The following is a 15,680-nucleotide window of genomic DNA, read 5'->3' as shown; positions in this document are numbered from 1 at the left end:
TTCTCCTGCTGCTTTTAAGATTCTCTCATTAACATTTGACATTTTAATTATAATGTGTCTTGCTGTGAACTCTTTGGATTCATCTTACTGTCAGCTCCCCAGGCTCCCTGGACCTGGATGTCTGTTTCTTTCCCTAGGTTAGGGATGTTTCTGCTATTAGTTCTGCAATCACATTTTCTGCCCCTCTCTCTTTCCCCTCCTTCTGAGACTCCCTAATATGAATGCTGTTCCACCTGATGTTGTCCTACAGGTCCCTGAAGTGATCTTAACTTAAAATAAATTGATTTCGTTTCTTTTTGCTGCTCTGTGTGAGGTCTACTGTCCTGTCTTCTTGATCACTGATGCTTTCTTCTGCTTCATCGAGTGGGAACTTCCCAGGGCATTCTTCAGTTCGGTTATGTTATTGTTTTGTTTTTTTTTTTTTTAAGATTTTATTTATTTGACAGAGATAGAGACAGCCAGCGAGAGAGGGAACACAAGCAGGGGGAGTGGGAGAGGAAGAAGCAGGCTCATAGCGGAAGAGCCTGATGTGGGGCTCGATCCCATAACGCCGGGATCATGCCCTGTGCCGAAGGCAGACGCTTAACCGCTGTGCCACCCAGGCGCCCCGGTTATGTTATTCTTAAGCTCTGTGACTCCTGTCTGGTATTCCCTCTGTTTTCCATCTCCTTGTTGAAGTTCCCACTGTGTTCATCCATTCTTCTCTGGAGTTCAGTGACTGTCTTTATGACCATTACTTTGAACTACTTATCAGGTAAATTACTTGTCTCCACTTCATTAAGGTTTTCTCTTGTTCTTTTTTCTGAAACAAATTCCTCTGTGTCTTCATTTTGTTTGACTCTGTACTAAGGGGAGCAGCCACCTCTCCCAGTGTCTCCGTGCAAGTGATGACTCTTCACATGCAGCCTGGTCCTTGGTTGTCTCTTGAACTTTTCTGATTCTCTAAGCAGCCAGATTTATTCCTGATATGTTCCCATTGTTGAGGGTGTACCAAGACCCGTCCACATTCCAAAGGGAGGAATCTACTGAGCACCCAGTTTCAGGCTGACCAGAAGCCAGGTTCTTAGGCAGCAGCTTTCAATGTACGTTAATATATACAGTCCTGTGGGATCACCATCATAACCCTGCTGGCCTCCAGACCAGGACGTCTGGAGGGTCTCCTGGGCTACAGTTCCAAGCATCAGGGCTCCAGATGAGTGTATAGCTTCTTTCTGGGAGGTGCCCATGAGCTATAGCAAGGTCAAGGGAGAGTGCGAAGTTGTCCCCCATCTGTGTTTCTTGAGAGTCCCTCCGTAGTCTCCAAATGTGTGCCAAACCTGAAGCCTGTGCCTCATGCTGCAGCCCCAGGACAAGTAAATAGACCTTGATCACAGACAGACTGGGCATGTGTTTCAGGGTGCTGTCCGTGCAGTGCCCTGGGGTGGCCAACTGTCAAGAACTCTCTCCAAGTGATACAGTCCTGTGGGGCCCAGATGTGCAAGCCCCCGGGCTACCAGAGCCAGGCATGCATGGGTGTTCCCCGTGTGGTCTGTGTGCACCTGCCAGCTCTAGCAAGGCACCAGGAGAGTGTGGGGCTGTGGCGTGCACACTGGCTTCACTGATGCAGCAGGCGTGCACGGGGGCCTGGGTACACCTGGTGGCTTTAGCAGAGCCACAGTACCAAGGTAGAAGCAAAGCGCAAAAATGGTGCATATCTGTGCCTCTGTCCCCAGAGAGTCCCCACCCTGCCCCTCTGGAAGATGCTCTAAGATTAGCAAATGACTCTTCTTCACACAGAGCGCAATCACTTTTCAAACTGCTCCTTTTGCACGGGGCCGTGGGACAAGTGAGTTGAGCGTGAGCTCCATGAGGATGCTGGACGCAAGCACTAATGTTTACAAAGGCAGGTGTCTGGGGAGCTCATCTCCCTGGTGCAGGCTCCAAGGATTGGAATGCCTGACTTTGGGCACGAAACCCTCACTCCAGGAGAGTGCTCCAAATTTGTGAGATCCTTCCCACGTGTGGGTTGCAGTGCAGGGGTGGGGTGTTTGGTGAGACAGCATCTCTGCCTCTCCCACTGCCCTCACTTTACGTGAAGGAGCTGATCAGCTCGTTTTCAGGTCTTTTTTTAGAGGGAGTTGTTCCAGATGTAGCTGTAGATGTGGGCTGACCACGGGAAGAGGTGAGCTCCGCATCTTCCTGCACCACCGTCTTGCACGGCCCCCATCAGCGCTCTGTTACCATCGCCCAGAAGCTCCACCCCCGGGGAGCTGCTCATGCTAAATCCTGCCGCTGAGGTGTGCTTGTCGGGAACTGTTCCCTCTACCAACACGGCTGACGAAAACCTGCACAGAGCCTCAGAAACAACAAAAACATCTCTGTGCTTCTTGATCCACATTCTGCTGAAATGAAAAGCCATTTAAAAAACAGCCGCCTACGCATTCTGACCTCACAACAGAACGTTCCACTGCGGCCGAGCCTGACACTCCCCAGTGGTGACAGGCCTGACTAACCACACGCTCTTTACCTTTCTCGTGAGTGGGACTTCAATGGGCACAGGAACAACTTCGGCCAGCAGGCAGCCGTAGAAGGCCACCATGGATGCAGCAGGGTCATTGTTGGGGAACACCAGCGCCACCTGCATGGACACAGAGCGGGAGGGATTAACCATCCAATTGATGCCACCAGCTTTCAAAATACCAAAGAGGGAGGCAAATCGCCACAGTCTGCAGGGCTCACGCTCTAAGTAAGAATAGAGTCTGGAGCGAAAATTAGGTGTGTACCGGATAATACCTTTCGGTAATTAACATGTACTCTTCCCTTAATGTATGCGGAGCTGCACACATTACTGACGGTCATCTAGAATCGCCCAGGGATATAGCCATCCCGACTGTTTGCACATCACCTTCCCTACCGTGCACCTTTGCTCACTGTGAGCCATCATGGGGCAACACCACCTTCTTCTCACCATTCTCCTGGGCTCAGCAGGTGCTCCCTCGTGTGCCCACGTGGCCTTCGCCAGTGTGCTTCCTCCCGAGGGCGGGCTGACAGTCCCGGGTGGACCCACACAGGACTCTGCTCTGGTCCCAGGCCAGTATTAGCCTCTCTGGGCCTTAGTTTTCCTACCTGTGTCCTAGTGTCGTGAGGAAGGTCACCTGAGACGGCGGTAAGGGCTCAGCGTGAGGCCCGGCGCACGGCTGCAGACGTGAACGTTAACCAGCCTGGCCCTCACACAGGAGGCTTCCGTGAACGCCCGCTCCCCTGTTCTACCCACTGCCTTCCCACGTGGCCTCGGGAGTGGAGGGCGCAATTCGCATGGAGTTATCCAAGTCGGGTCACTTTAAATCCCCACGGATAGTGTGATTTTTAAACTACGTTGCTGATAGCCCTGAGGCTGTCTTAATGATGAATGACTTTTCCACAGGATGGCTTGTGATGACTCTTCCTTACATCAAGCACTTTCGTTCCCCTTGCCTATTTACCTGTGTTTTCACACATGCCCTAAAATCACGATGAATTTTAAATATATCTGATAGCATTAACTCTCACACCTCACGCAAAGACTTGATGTAATTTCTGTTTTGTTTTTATTGCCAGTTAGTGTTTTATGCACATTTGTCAAAACTTTCCTTTATGTTGGCACCTACTATCCCACAAATATGTCATCCAACGTAAGTGTCCGTGCAGCTCGTCTGCCGTGGACCCCGTCTGCCATGGACCCCGTCGGCCGTGGACCCAAACTTGCTTCTCTGTCGCTGTGGCTCCTCCAGGGGCAGCCTTTCCCGTGTCTCGTTCAGGAAGCCTCCTTGGGCAAACCGTAGCCATCCTACGTCCACACTCCCTGCTCTGCTCTGCGGAACCCCACGCCCACGCCAGCCTGTCACTCCCGCATGCCGGTCCCGCGTCCGTGTTGCTCTCCTCCCCGCAGACAACTGTTTGCTGCGTGATCATAAGCTCACAGGCCCCATGATTTAAGGTGCAGAGATCACTTCTGCATTACCTCACTCGGAAGTTTAACCAGTTTTTTCTCCAATAATATCCTACCTAGCAGTTATTAGTTTTGCCATGAACAGCTGGATAAGACGCTCTATCTCAATATTTAAGAAATCAAATTGGCACAAAGGGATTCAGACTGCAGGTGGGAACAGAACGGGCCACATCTTAAATTTGGCCATGTTGGAAATTTTGCCACACAGGAGAGCTGCTGGAAAAAAAATTAAGTTTGGGATTAACTGAAGGTTTCCTTTCTCTATGGCATTCCTGCAGTTGATTAAAACTGGCAAAATGAGAGACCAAAGCCCTGTAAGGCCAGTAACAGCCATCCCGCAGTACTGATGAACTGTGTTTGAGAAACCCTGAGAAGTGACTTATTCTGTCCCAGCCAGAGGGCAGGCAACCATTAGCAGGACCTTCCAGAAGGAATAAGAGGGTTTATTTGTACGTCTCTGAGGTTTATCTTAGCCCCAGGTGTCCTGCCTTCAACTGGTAGGCTGAGGTCACAGCACCTGCTGTTAGATCTGCAGTCGGCAAAGCAACAATATTCAAGTGAGAGTTCGCAAGTTTCCCGAGAACCACGGCCACGGGCTCCTCTCCCTGAGACAGACCAAGAAGTCTGAGGGAGTCGTTCCAGCTGCAGTAAAAACACAGAAGACGTCGAGCTTCCATCCAAAGCTGACGGCTGCACCTGTTCCTAAGGGACCAGGTAAACACGGACTTGTCTTCCTGAAGCACCTGTCCGGGAGGGGCGTCCTCACCCGTAGCAGAGAACCGGGAGCAACACAGTGACACTGCCAGCCCAGACCCGTCCTGTATGTGCGATCCGGGGCTGGAACCAGCCCAGCTCGGTCAGGCGAACACCGGCCTGACCTGGGATTTCAAACGCTGCGGCCGTGTCGCTGCGGCTCGTGCTGACGGTGCTACGTGACATAACCCTGCAGAGCTGTGCTAAGTAGGATGAAATGCCACGTGCCACCGTAACGTAAACACAGACAGAACATAAAACTGGACATTATTCTCTCTCTCAGCAACATCAGAGTAATGGACAGAAGGGGTCAGACACCTGAAGACTCAGAATAAAACCGGAAAGTTTTTGTTGTTGTTTGGTGTTGCCATTTCAAGACGGGAAGCCCTCCTTCCATTTCCGAACCAGTCACACGCCCTGTCTTGCCGGTGGCTCCGCAGTGACCCCCCGCAGCCCACACACTCGGGGGTCTGGTTCTCATAAAGCCACGCAGCCCCCTCCACTCCCTGCTCCACGTGTTCCTCTGAGGATTCACCAGACCTGGTTACCCACAGGGCACGGCAGCAGCCCAGACGCGGAGGTGCGTCCCCAGCATCTGCGAGTCCCACCTCGTTAGATCGATTCCTCCTGCTTCAGCCCGCCCGCGGCTCCCCCGCGCCAGGGGCGGCCGCACCCCCGCTTGTGCACGGCACACCTTCCTGCCTCGGCTCCTTCCACGCCGGCCTGCAAGCTGGCTTCTCTCTGGGAAGACTTCTCAGGTGGCGGGCTCCTCCCGAATGAGAAAGCTCGCTCTCTCCCCTTCCCAGACAGCGCATCTCCCACTGCTACGCCTCCTTGGGGCCCCTTTCACTCTCCCACTTATAGACACGCTAATTATCACTAACGTGTCTGTATACGCTTTCATACTGCAAGCATCTTCCTATCTTCCGACGCTCCCACCACACATCCCAAAACACTATTCAGCTTAGGCACATAAATGCCTTTGAAAGGCCCAAGGTAATTCCCCAAACTGCGTTAATAAGGTCACCCACATGAAAAATGTCTAAATTTTTTTGTCAAAGACTGAATATGCTCATTATTCTGGGGAAAACTATGTTTTATTCAAAAGTCATTTTGAAAGAGGGTAAAAAATTCTGTTTATTGCAACAGAAGGTTGTGATCCATTGACGGCTATCGTCACGTTTGTTTAATTAAAGCACCGATATGCACGTGCCCGACGCTAACCACACGATGATGTTTAACAGAACTGAGTAGCTCCCCTCACACAATTCACATCAGCCTTTGCCGAGAAACCTCCTTGCACAGTTTATTCTGTCAAAACCAGGCCCCCCAATTCCTCCTGGCATCTTAGCTGAACAGACGTGCTTTGCTGTGTCCTCGTTATCGTCAGGGAACTTCAACAGTCTGGAGCCACACAGAACTTTTAACGAGTCACTCGACCGAGAGCCTAAGACTGTCCAGCAAACTGGAGCTGAGGGGGACATCGCATTACAACAGACCGTCTCAGCTATTTCCAAACGCACGGCTCAGTGGCAGTAAGGACCTCCGTCCCGCCGTGCAGCCCCCACCATCCAGAACCAGCCCCAGGATTCTCGCCTTCCTCGACTGAAGCGCCAGTTCCCCAGCCCCGGCCCAGCCTCTCCTCCTCCCTCAACCCCTCCCTCCAGCCCCCTTGCTTCTGTCCCCTAGAATTTCACTGGCCTAAGCATCTGCTACGTTGGCCCTGGTGGCTGCCTCGTTTCACGTAGCATAAAACCCCCCAGGCCCACCCAGGGTTTCGTGTCCTTTTTAGGGCTGCGTGATAGTCCTGCGTGTACACGCTCCGTTTCTCCGCTTATCTGTCCACGGACACTTGAGTTACTTCCCCTGTTTGGTTTTGTAAATAACGCTGCTCTGAATACTGGCGTAGACGTACTTCTCAAGCCCCTGCTTTCACTTCTTCGGGAAGGGGAGGGGGCCTGCTGGATCACGTGGTAGTTCTGGGTGAGCTGCCCAGGGCACCCCAGACCGTTTTCCAGCGGCCGCACCGGGGACGTTCCCACCGGCAGCGCCGAGGTTCCCGTCTCCTCCTTCTTGCCGCCGTGCCGACGTGCTGTGTCACGGCGGTTTTACCAGACTCGTCCCCGAACGAGCAGGGGTGTGGAGCATCTTTTCAGGTGCTTCCTGGCCTCCCGCACAGCTTCTCTGGGGAAGTGTCTATTCAGGTCCTCTGCCCGTTTCTTAACCTTCTATTTCTGGGTGTTGCTGAACTGCAGTTTTGTTTACATGTTCTGGAGGCTAAGCTCTTCCCAGATACAGGATTTGTAGAAACATCTTCTCCCGTCCCGTAGGCTGCCTCTCACTCTCGGTAGCGTCCTGCCGCACAGAGGGGTTACTCTGATTTATGTTTTCATTTCTGTTGCCTGTGTTTTCAGCGTCACCTAAGAAATCACGGCCACATCCTGTGTGATGAAGCTTTCCCCCATGTTTTATTCTAACGGCTTTATCGTTTTTGTTCTTGAGTCTTTGATCCATTGTGAGTTAATTTTTTACTCGATGGTATAAAGGTTCGACTTTCTCCTTCTGCTTGTGGGTGCCCAGTTTCCCAGCACCATTTGTTGAAGAGACTGTCCTTGCCCTTTCCACGTCCTAGCATTCTTAATGAAAACCATTCCCCCCACCCACGCGAGGGTTTCTCTCTGGGCTCTCTACTCCACCGTCTACACGTCTGTCTTCACGTCAGTAATGCACCGTGTTGAGGACCGTAGCTTTGTAGCAAGTTTTACAATCAGGAAGTGGTGAGACCTATCACTGACAGTTAAAAGCCAGAGGTTAAACCTGTTTAATAAAAAAAAATGTCAAGATTCGCAGCCCACCACACAAGGCTGTGGCAATCTTTTAAAAAATTCCTCATGATGGGCCCATTTCTCTATAATATCTTAAGTAAATTGCAGCTTGTGTTTGTTGGTTTGGTGCTTGGCAGTATTTTTACCAAATTCAATTAGAGTTCTTTGGGCCTAGGTAGGGTAACTCAGTGTTGGGGCTGAAGGTACAAAGCAGCAAAGGGGGAAAAGGTGCAACATTTGAAAGCAAGAAAACCTGGTTCTAAGCCCAGCCCCACACCTAAATTGGGCTATAAAGCTGGACAAGGTTATTAAGTGCTCTGGGTATAACACTGCAATAGAAATACTAACATCCACTCTCTGTAACTTATCAAGTAAGGATAAAAATTTGCTTATCAACAAAAGACAGTAGCCTCTGTCCAGAAATCTAACACCGGGAACGGAATGGGACCAGCAACGTGCTGCCGAGACGGTCAGGCTCACCGGCGAACACAAGCACAGTTTTACAATCGCTGTCCTGCCCGCGCAGGTAGAGGGCACAGCGACATCAGGACCGTGGCTGGAGGACAGGCTCCGGGCTCTGACGGGCACGGACGTGAGTGCTGGCTGAGCCACTTCCTAGGTACATGCCTTCCCCGATGTGACACTTGACCTCGCCAGTCCGAGTGTCCTCACGGATAAAACAGGAGGACTCCAGCTTAGCTCATGGCATTGCTGGGGAGGTTAATGACATCTTGTGCAATTAATCCTAATTCTCAGTTAATGTAACAAAGCCTGATCTAGGACCATTAGCATTAGGGGACACTGAACCCTGGGACTTCCGACAGCAGGTGTCTTTGCTGCACAGGACCGATGATCTGCAGGTGTAGTAACTTAACGAGCACTTACCCGGTCTCCAGGTCGTACCATCGGTTCTTGCTTTGTACCTAATTTATGCAGGATGTTGTAAGCAACCTTCATACTTCTTGTCCACAGTTTGCCTATTAATATAAATGACAAAGACACAAGTAAGCGGACACGTGCATTTTCAGTTACGTGTCAATGTGCACACTAAACCGGAGAGAGTACAAGTTTATTTTAAGCCTTCCAGTTATCCTGCGTCCCTGGAATCAGGAAGGAAAATGCGAGCCACAGCTCTGATTCATGAAGTCTGAGAAGCCTCAACACTGGAATAAGGTACTGATACAAATACTCTCTGCGTGCAAATAGCTCCAGCAGAGCCACAAGAAACTTACCATCACAGAAGCTGTAGGGGAAGGTTTCCAGGGAGTAAAGCAGGGCAGGGATCACAGCAAGAGCGCCTACTGCTGATTAGCATTATGCAAAATGACACATCTCCTCCGTTAGTAGGTCCTAGCTCACATGACCGTAATGCACGCAAAGGACTTGGGACACACTTTGTACAGCCTGCCCTCTCCCTCCCCAAGTCCTGAGTTTCTCTGCATCCAACCTTCCTAGCCTCAGAGCGTCAGGATTTTTGGAGAGGAATGCTGGAACTTAAAGATGGTACTAAGTATTCTGAGCTGAAGTTTTGAACTCCGGGAAAAAAAAGGACCACAAAGCTGGATTTTATAAAACCAGGATTTAAAAAAACCACAGAAGAAAGAATGGACAGCTTTGAAGAACCTGCAACTTTCCCGTCCTGCCCCCATCCCAGTGCTGGATACTCCCTCAGCGTGACCCAGGCGGGGACACAGCCTGAGACGGAATATAATGACTCTGAAATCCAACATGACGTCTCAGACACACAAAGGTCCTTCACGATGTCAGCTTCCACACGTGTTAGGAAGCCGGCAAGGCTTTAGACATTTTGTTAATGTGATCGTAACAACAGTTAGGAGCAACTTTAACTTTCCCATAAATCACTGTTTTAATCTTTTCCCTATTTTAAATGTAAAAGCTAAATTTGGAAGTTTTTTGTTTATAACATTTGTTTTGAATGAAAAAAAAAGCTGAATTTATTTCACATTGGATTTTGCAGCAATCCAAATTAGGGTTATTACTGTTTATCTACCACAAGATTTATCAACTTGTCTCCCCCTTAGTGATTAGGGGACAAACAGAATGTTTTATCTTGATTTCTCTAAGTCCTAGGGTATTTCTAGTTTACAGAATGTGCTCAACACATGTCTTTGTTTCATTAATGTCCTAGGCAATCCATAAAAAGCACAAAATTACGCTATGCCTCCACCCTCTTCTCTAGCTCCTTCTCAGCACTGCAGCCCTCAGGACTGGCTGCCTTACAAGTACTTGGTATTTTGTTGGGAGATCATATATTTTCCAAAAAACAGTCACTAGGTAGGGGAGCTGGGGTGGACGTTAGTTAAGCGTCCAACTCTTGATTTCAGCTCAGGTCATGGTCTCATGGGTCATGGGATCAAGCCGAGGGTTGGGTGCCATGCTCAGAGGGAAGTCTGCTTGGGATTCTCTCTCTCCCTCTCCCTCTGCCCCTCCCCTGACTCACGCTCATGCGTGTGCGCACGCTCTCTCGCTCTAAAATAAATAAACCTTTTTAAAAAAAAGTCACTAGCTATTAGAAATTACTCAGTGATTTTTTTCTTCTAAAGAAAACACAAATATTTTGTGCCTTAGGAACAATATTAAGGAATGATAGTTGAATAAACAATTACAATCAATTTGTTGTAACTGAAAAACTCAATGCGCTGTGTATGAACAAATCAGTTACACTCAAACGATTAGCACCATTATGTTTTGTTAAAGTTCCAACTTCATTCTCAGTTTGGAATATTAACTTTGATGTCATCATACATTCATAAAAAAGCCAGTTTACAACCAAGAGCTTGACATGCGCAACACACTTTTGGCAAAATACTAGAAACATACTTGATGTTTTTCAAGGAGAAAAATAAAAAGTTGCTGATTTGAGTGAAAGGAGATACAACGGTTCTTCACTGATTTATAAAGGTGGAAGAAAAAAATTCCCACCCAGAAGAGTTCCTGGGAAAGTGATCATTCAGAGTGGAAGGACAGATAAAACGTTTTCGTACGAGCAAACGCTAACAGACTTTATCACCACTAAATCGCACTTATAAGAAACGTTAAAGGGACTTCTTCAAGCTGAAAAGAAAGGGCGATAATTAGTAACAAGAAAAACATGAACGTATAAATCCCACTAGTGAAGTAAATATATAGAAAGGGAGTGGACTCTATAAAGCTGGTATAAAGGTTAAAGGACAAAAGTAGTAAACAGGGTTATACAAGATAAAAAGATGTAAACTGTGACATGAGGAACATAAATGTGGGCAGGGGGAGTAAAAATGTACAGGTTTAGAATGTGCTCGAACATAAGTTGTTATGAACGTAAAATAGACTTATAAAAATAAGCTGTTATATGTAAGTGTCATGGTAACCACCAAGGAAACACTTCTGGCAGATCCACAAAATATAAAGAAATCTAAGTGTAACGCTAAAGAAAATCATCAAGTCACAAAGGAAAAGAAGAAAAAAGGAACAGAGTGGCCCTACAAAAACAATCAGAAAACAATTACCAAAATGGCAGTAAGTACCACTTACCAGCAATTACTTCAAATGTAGAAGGACTAAATTCTCTACACAAAAGACGCAGAGTGGGTCAAAGGGAAGAAAACAAGAACAATTGATATGCTGCCTACAAGAGACTCACTTCAGACGTAAGGACACACAAAGATGAAAGTGAAGGGATGCAGAAAGATATTCCATGCAAATGGTAAAAAAAAAAAAAAAAAGAGCTGGGGTAGCAATACTTATATCAGACAAAACACAATTTACAACAAAGAGTGTAATAAAAGACAAAGAGGGGAATTACATAATGATAAAGGGATCAATCCACTAAGATGACATAACATTTCTAAATACTTATGTACCCAACATAGAAGCACCTAAATATATAAATCAAATATTAATAGCCCTAAAGGGAGAAATTAACAGCAATACAATAATAGTAGGGAACTTTAAAACCCCACTTACATCAATGGATAAATCATCCAGACAGAAAATCAGTAAGGAAACAGTAGCCTTGAACAAGACATTAGACCAGATGGACTTAATTTATGTAGAACACTCCATCCATAAGCAACAGAATGCACATCATTCTCAACTGCACCTGAAACATTCTCCGGATCATACACTAGGTCATAAAACAAGTCTCAATAAATTCAAGAAGACTGAAATCATATTAAGCATCGTTTCTGACCTATAGTGGTAATAGACTAGAAATCAATTATAAGAAGAAAACTGGAAAATTCACAAATACATGGAGATTAAACAACATGCTACTAAACAACCAGTGTGTCAACAAAGAAATTGAAGAAGAAATTAAAAATACTTTTAGACAAATGAAAATGGAAATACAACATGCCAAAACTTATGGTTAGTAGCAAAAGTAGATTTAAGATAGAAGTACTTGGCAATACAGACCTGCCTCAAGAAACAAGAAAAATCTCCAATAAACAACCTGACCTTATGATTTAAGGAACTAGGAAAAAAACTAATGAAACCCAAGTTAGTAGAAAGAAGGAAATAACAAAGATCAGAGCAGAGCTAAATGAAATAGAGACTAAAAAGACAAAAGATCAACAAAACCAAGAGCTGGTTCTTTGAAAACAAAACAAAACAAAACAAAACCGACAACCTTTAGTTAGACTCACCAAGAAAAAAGGAGAGTGGACTCAAAATCAGAAATGAAAGAGAAGTTATAACTGACACCACAGAAATACAAAGGATCACAAGAGACTACCATGAACAGTTACATGCCAACACACTGGCCAAGCTGGAAGAAACGAATAAATCCAGAAACCAATAATCTTCCAACAATGAACCATGAGGAAGCATAAAATCTGAATAAAATGATTAAGAGTAAGGAGATTTAATCAGTAATTAAAAACCTCCCTACGAACAGAAATCCACAAACAGAAGGCTTTCCTGGTGAATTCTACCAAATAGTCAAAGATTTAATACCTATCCTTCTCAAATTCTTCCAAAAAAAAAAAAAAATGAGAGAAGGGAATGATTTCAAACTCATTTTATGAAGCCAGCATTACCCTGATACCAAAACCAGACAAAGACACCATAAAAACAAACAAAACAAAACCCAAAAGCCCCCCAAAACAACCAAAAGACCCCAGGCCCATATTCTTGATAAATATAGATGCAAAATTCTTCAATGAAACACTAGCAAACCAAATTCAACAATACATTAAAAGGATCACACACCACGATCAAGTGGCATTTATTCCAGGGACACATGGATGGTCCAACATCAACAAATCAATCAACATGATACATCACATTAACAAAATGAATAAAAATCCTATGTCCATATGTGCAGAAAAAGCATTTAACAAAATTCAACATCTTCTTTTGATGAGAAACTCTCAACAAAGTGAATATAGAGGGAACATACCTCAGTATAATAAAGGCCTTATACTACAAACCCACAGCTAATATACCCTGAAACCAGGAGCAAGACAAGGATGCCCAGTCTCACCACTGTTATTCAACATAGTACTAGAAGGCCTAGCCAAAGTAATTAGGCAAGAAAAAGACATAAAAGGTATCCATGTTGGAAAGGAAAACGTAAAATGGTCTCTACTTGAGGATTACATAATTTTATATATAGAAAACCCTAAAGATGCCCCCAAAACAAAAAACAAAAAACAACAAAAAACCCCAACAACCAAACTGTTAGAACTAATCAATGAATTGAGTAAAGCTGCAGAGTGCAAAATCAATATACAAAAATTGACTGCATTTCTATATGCTAACAATAAACTATCAGAGAAATTAAGAAAACATTTATAGTTACATCAAAAAGAATAAAATAGCTAGGAATAATTTTAATCAGGGAGGTGAAAGGTGTATACACTGTAAATGATATGACATTGATGACAGAGTGAGGAAGACAGGAACAGATGTGAAGACATTCCACGCTCATGGACTGGAAGGAGTAATATTGTTACACGTCCTCGTTACCCAAAGCACCTACAGATTCAGTGCCATCGCTACCAAAATTCCTACGGCATTTTGCACAGAACTAGAACAAGGAACCCTAACATTTGTACAGAACCACAAAGACCCCAAAAAGCCAAAGTAATCTTGAGTAAGAGGAGAAAGCTAGGGGCACCCGGCTCCCTGATTTTAAACTATATTACAAAGCTAAGGTAATTAAAACACCGTGGCACTGGCAGTAAACAGATCAGTGGAACAAGGAGCCCAGAAATAAACCCATTCTTACATGGTCAACTAAGGAGGCAAGAATACACAATGGGGGAAAGGCAGTCCCTTCAATAAAAATAAATGGCAGTGGGAAAACTGGACAGCCACATGTAGCAGGATGAAACTAAACCACTATCTTACACCATAAAAAGTAACTTAAAATGAATGACAAACTTGAACATAAGACTTGAAACCATAAATCTCCTAGAAGAAAACACAGATGCTAAGCTCCTCGGTATCAGTCTTAGTGATGATTTTTTTGGATATGACACCAAAAGCAAAAATAAGCAAGTGGAACCACATTAAATTAAAAAGCTTTTGCACAGCAAAGGAAACCATCAACACAATGAAAAAGCAAATTACAGATATTGCAAATCATTTATCCAATAAGGGGTTAATATCGAAAATATATAAAGAACTCCTACAACTTAATAGCAAAAAACGAATCTGATTTAAAAATGGGCAGAGGAAGTGAATAGATATTTTTCCAAAGAAGGCATCCAGATGGCCAAGAGCACATGACAAGATGCTCAACATCACTTATCATCAGGGAGATTAAATCAGAATCACTGAGATATCACCTCACACCTGTCAGAACGGGTAGTATCCAAAAAACAAGACATAACAAATGCAGGGGAAGATGTGGAGAAAGGGAAACCCTTGTGCACTGCTGGTGGGAATGCAAACTGGTGCAACCACTCTGGGAAACAGTATGGAGGTTCCTCAAGAAGTTAAAAATACAGCTGCCCTACAACCCAGCAATCCCACTTCTGGGTATTTATCCAAAGTAAATAAAAACACTAACTTGAAAAGATCTCTGAACCCCATGTTCACTGCAGCATTATTTATAATAGCGAAGATATGGAAGCTACCTAAGTGTCCATCAATGGATGGATGGATAAAGGGCATGTGGTGTATACAGACAATGGAATATTACTCAGCCATAATAAGGAATTAAATCTTGCCATGTGTGAGACCATGGATGGACTTGGAGGCATCATGCTAAGTGAAAGGTAAGACAGAGAAAAACAAATACCTTATGATCTCACTTATTTGTAGACCTAGAAACCAAGCTCATAGATACACAGAAAACAGACTGGTGCTTCCAGAGGTGGGGGAGAGAGGGAGAAATGGGTGAAGGGCGCCAAAGGTACAAACCTCCAGTTATAAGTCATGAGATGTACGTATCGGATGGTGACTGTGGTTAACACCAGTTAACAATAATACTGTATTCTATATTTGAAAGGTGGGGATTGAACATGAAGTTCCAACAGATTTTGGCAAGTTAAACTGGTATTTGAACTGGGAAAACAGATATTGAGACTCTAAGATAGCCACATGTATACAGGAAAAGAAGAGAGATGTAGACATGACGTCCCTAATGTCTTATTACATACTCAAGTTCCAATTGGATTTCTGTGAGGAGCATGCACCTGTAAGAAGAGTGTAGCTCTGAGGACTGTGGCAGGTGGGTGAGGAAGGGCTGTCAGAGCTCACACGCTGCCCAGCAGCTGGGACGCCTACGCACTGCGGAGACAGCCCGAGAAACACGTCGCCAACAATGCAAAACACAAAGGATAGAGAAAGGCTCCCCAGTGCTGTTCGAGCCAAGCATCTAAATGTTTCAAAATATCTGGAGCAAAAGCCAAGTCATAGATGACAGAGGAAGGGAGAAGGAAGAAGAGGGAGGGAGGGAGCTGCCTAGTAGTAACGCACACTGCAGCAACGCAGAGGAACGTGCAGCTGTCTCACTGAGAATGGACGAAGCGGAGAACCACGAGAAGGAAAGGAGTTCCTTAGCGTGATTTCTTCTTAGTGATGGAAGATGGTGAAATACCCTGGTTCTCCCGTGTGCACGTTATTTATATGGGTAAATGGAGAACAGAAGGCTGTTTCTACGGGGCTGTTTACAACCTTTACCCACC

General features: G+C 45.5%; 1 protein-coding gene across 5 annotated transcripts in view; it reads right to left on the bottom strand.

Annotated features, from left to right (window-relative positions):
- DIP2C (DIP2 acetate--CoA ligase C (putative)) overlaps positions 1–15,680 on the bottom strand; it is a 390,975-nt gene that overhangs the window by 114,340 nt on the left and 260,955 nt on the right. For all 5 annotated transcript variants that reach the window (XM_045812960.2, XM_087857775.1, XM_045812961.2 and 2 more), the window contains 2 exons: positions 8,431–8,522; positions 2,507–2,617 (listed from right to left, as the gene is read on the bottom strand). In XM_045812960.2, coding sequence (XP_045668916.1) covers positions 2,507–2,617; positions 8,431–8,522 — 203 coding nt within the window. The remainder of the gene's footprint in view (positions 1–2,506; positions 2,618–8,430; positions 8,523–15,680) is intronic.

This window comes from Ursus americanus, chromosome 31, assembly GCF_024610735.1.
Source record: "Ursus americanus isolate L20-20 chromosome 31, mUrsAme1.1.p, whole genome shotgun sequence".
NCBI classification, from domain to species: domain Eukaryota; kingdom Metazoa; phylum Chordata; class Mammalia; order Carnivora; family Ursidae; genus Ursus; species Ursus americanus.
Note: the sequence above shows the minus strand (reverse complement) of the source record. Positions and strands in the feature narration are given on the sequence as shown.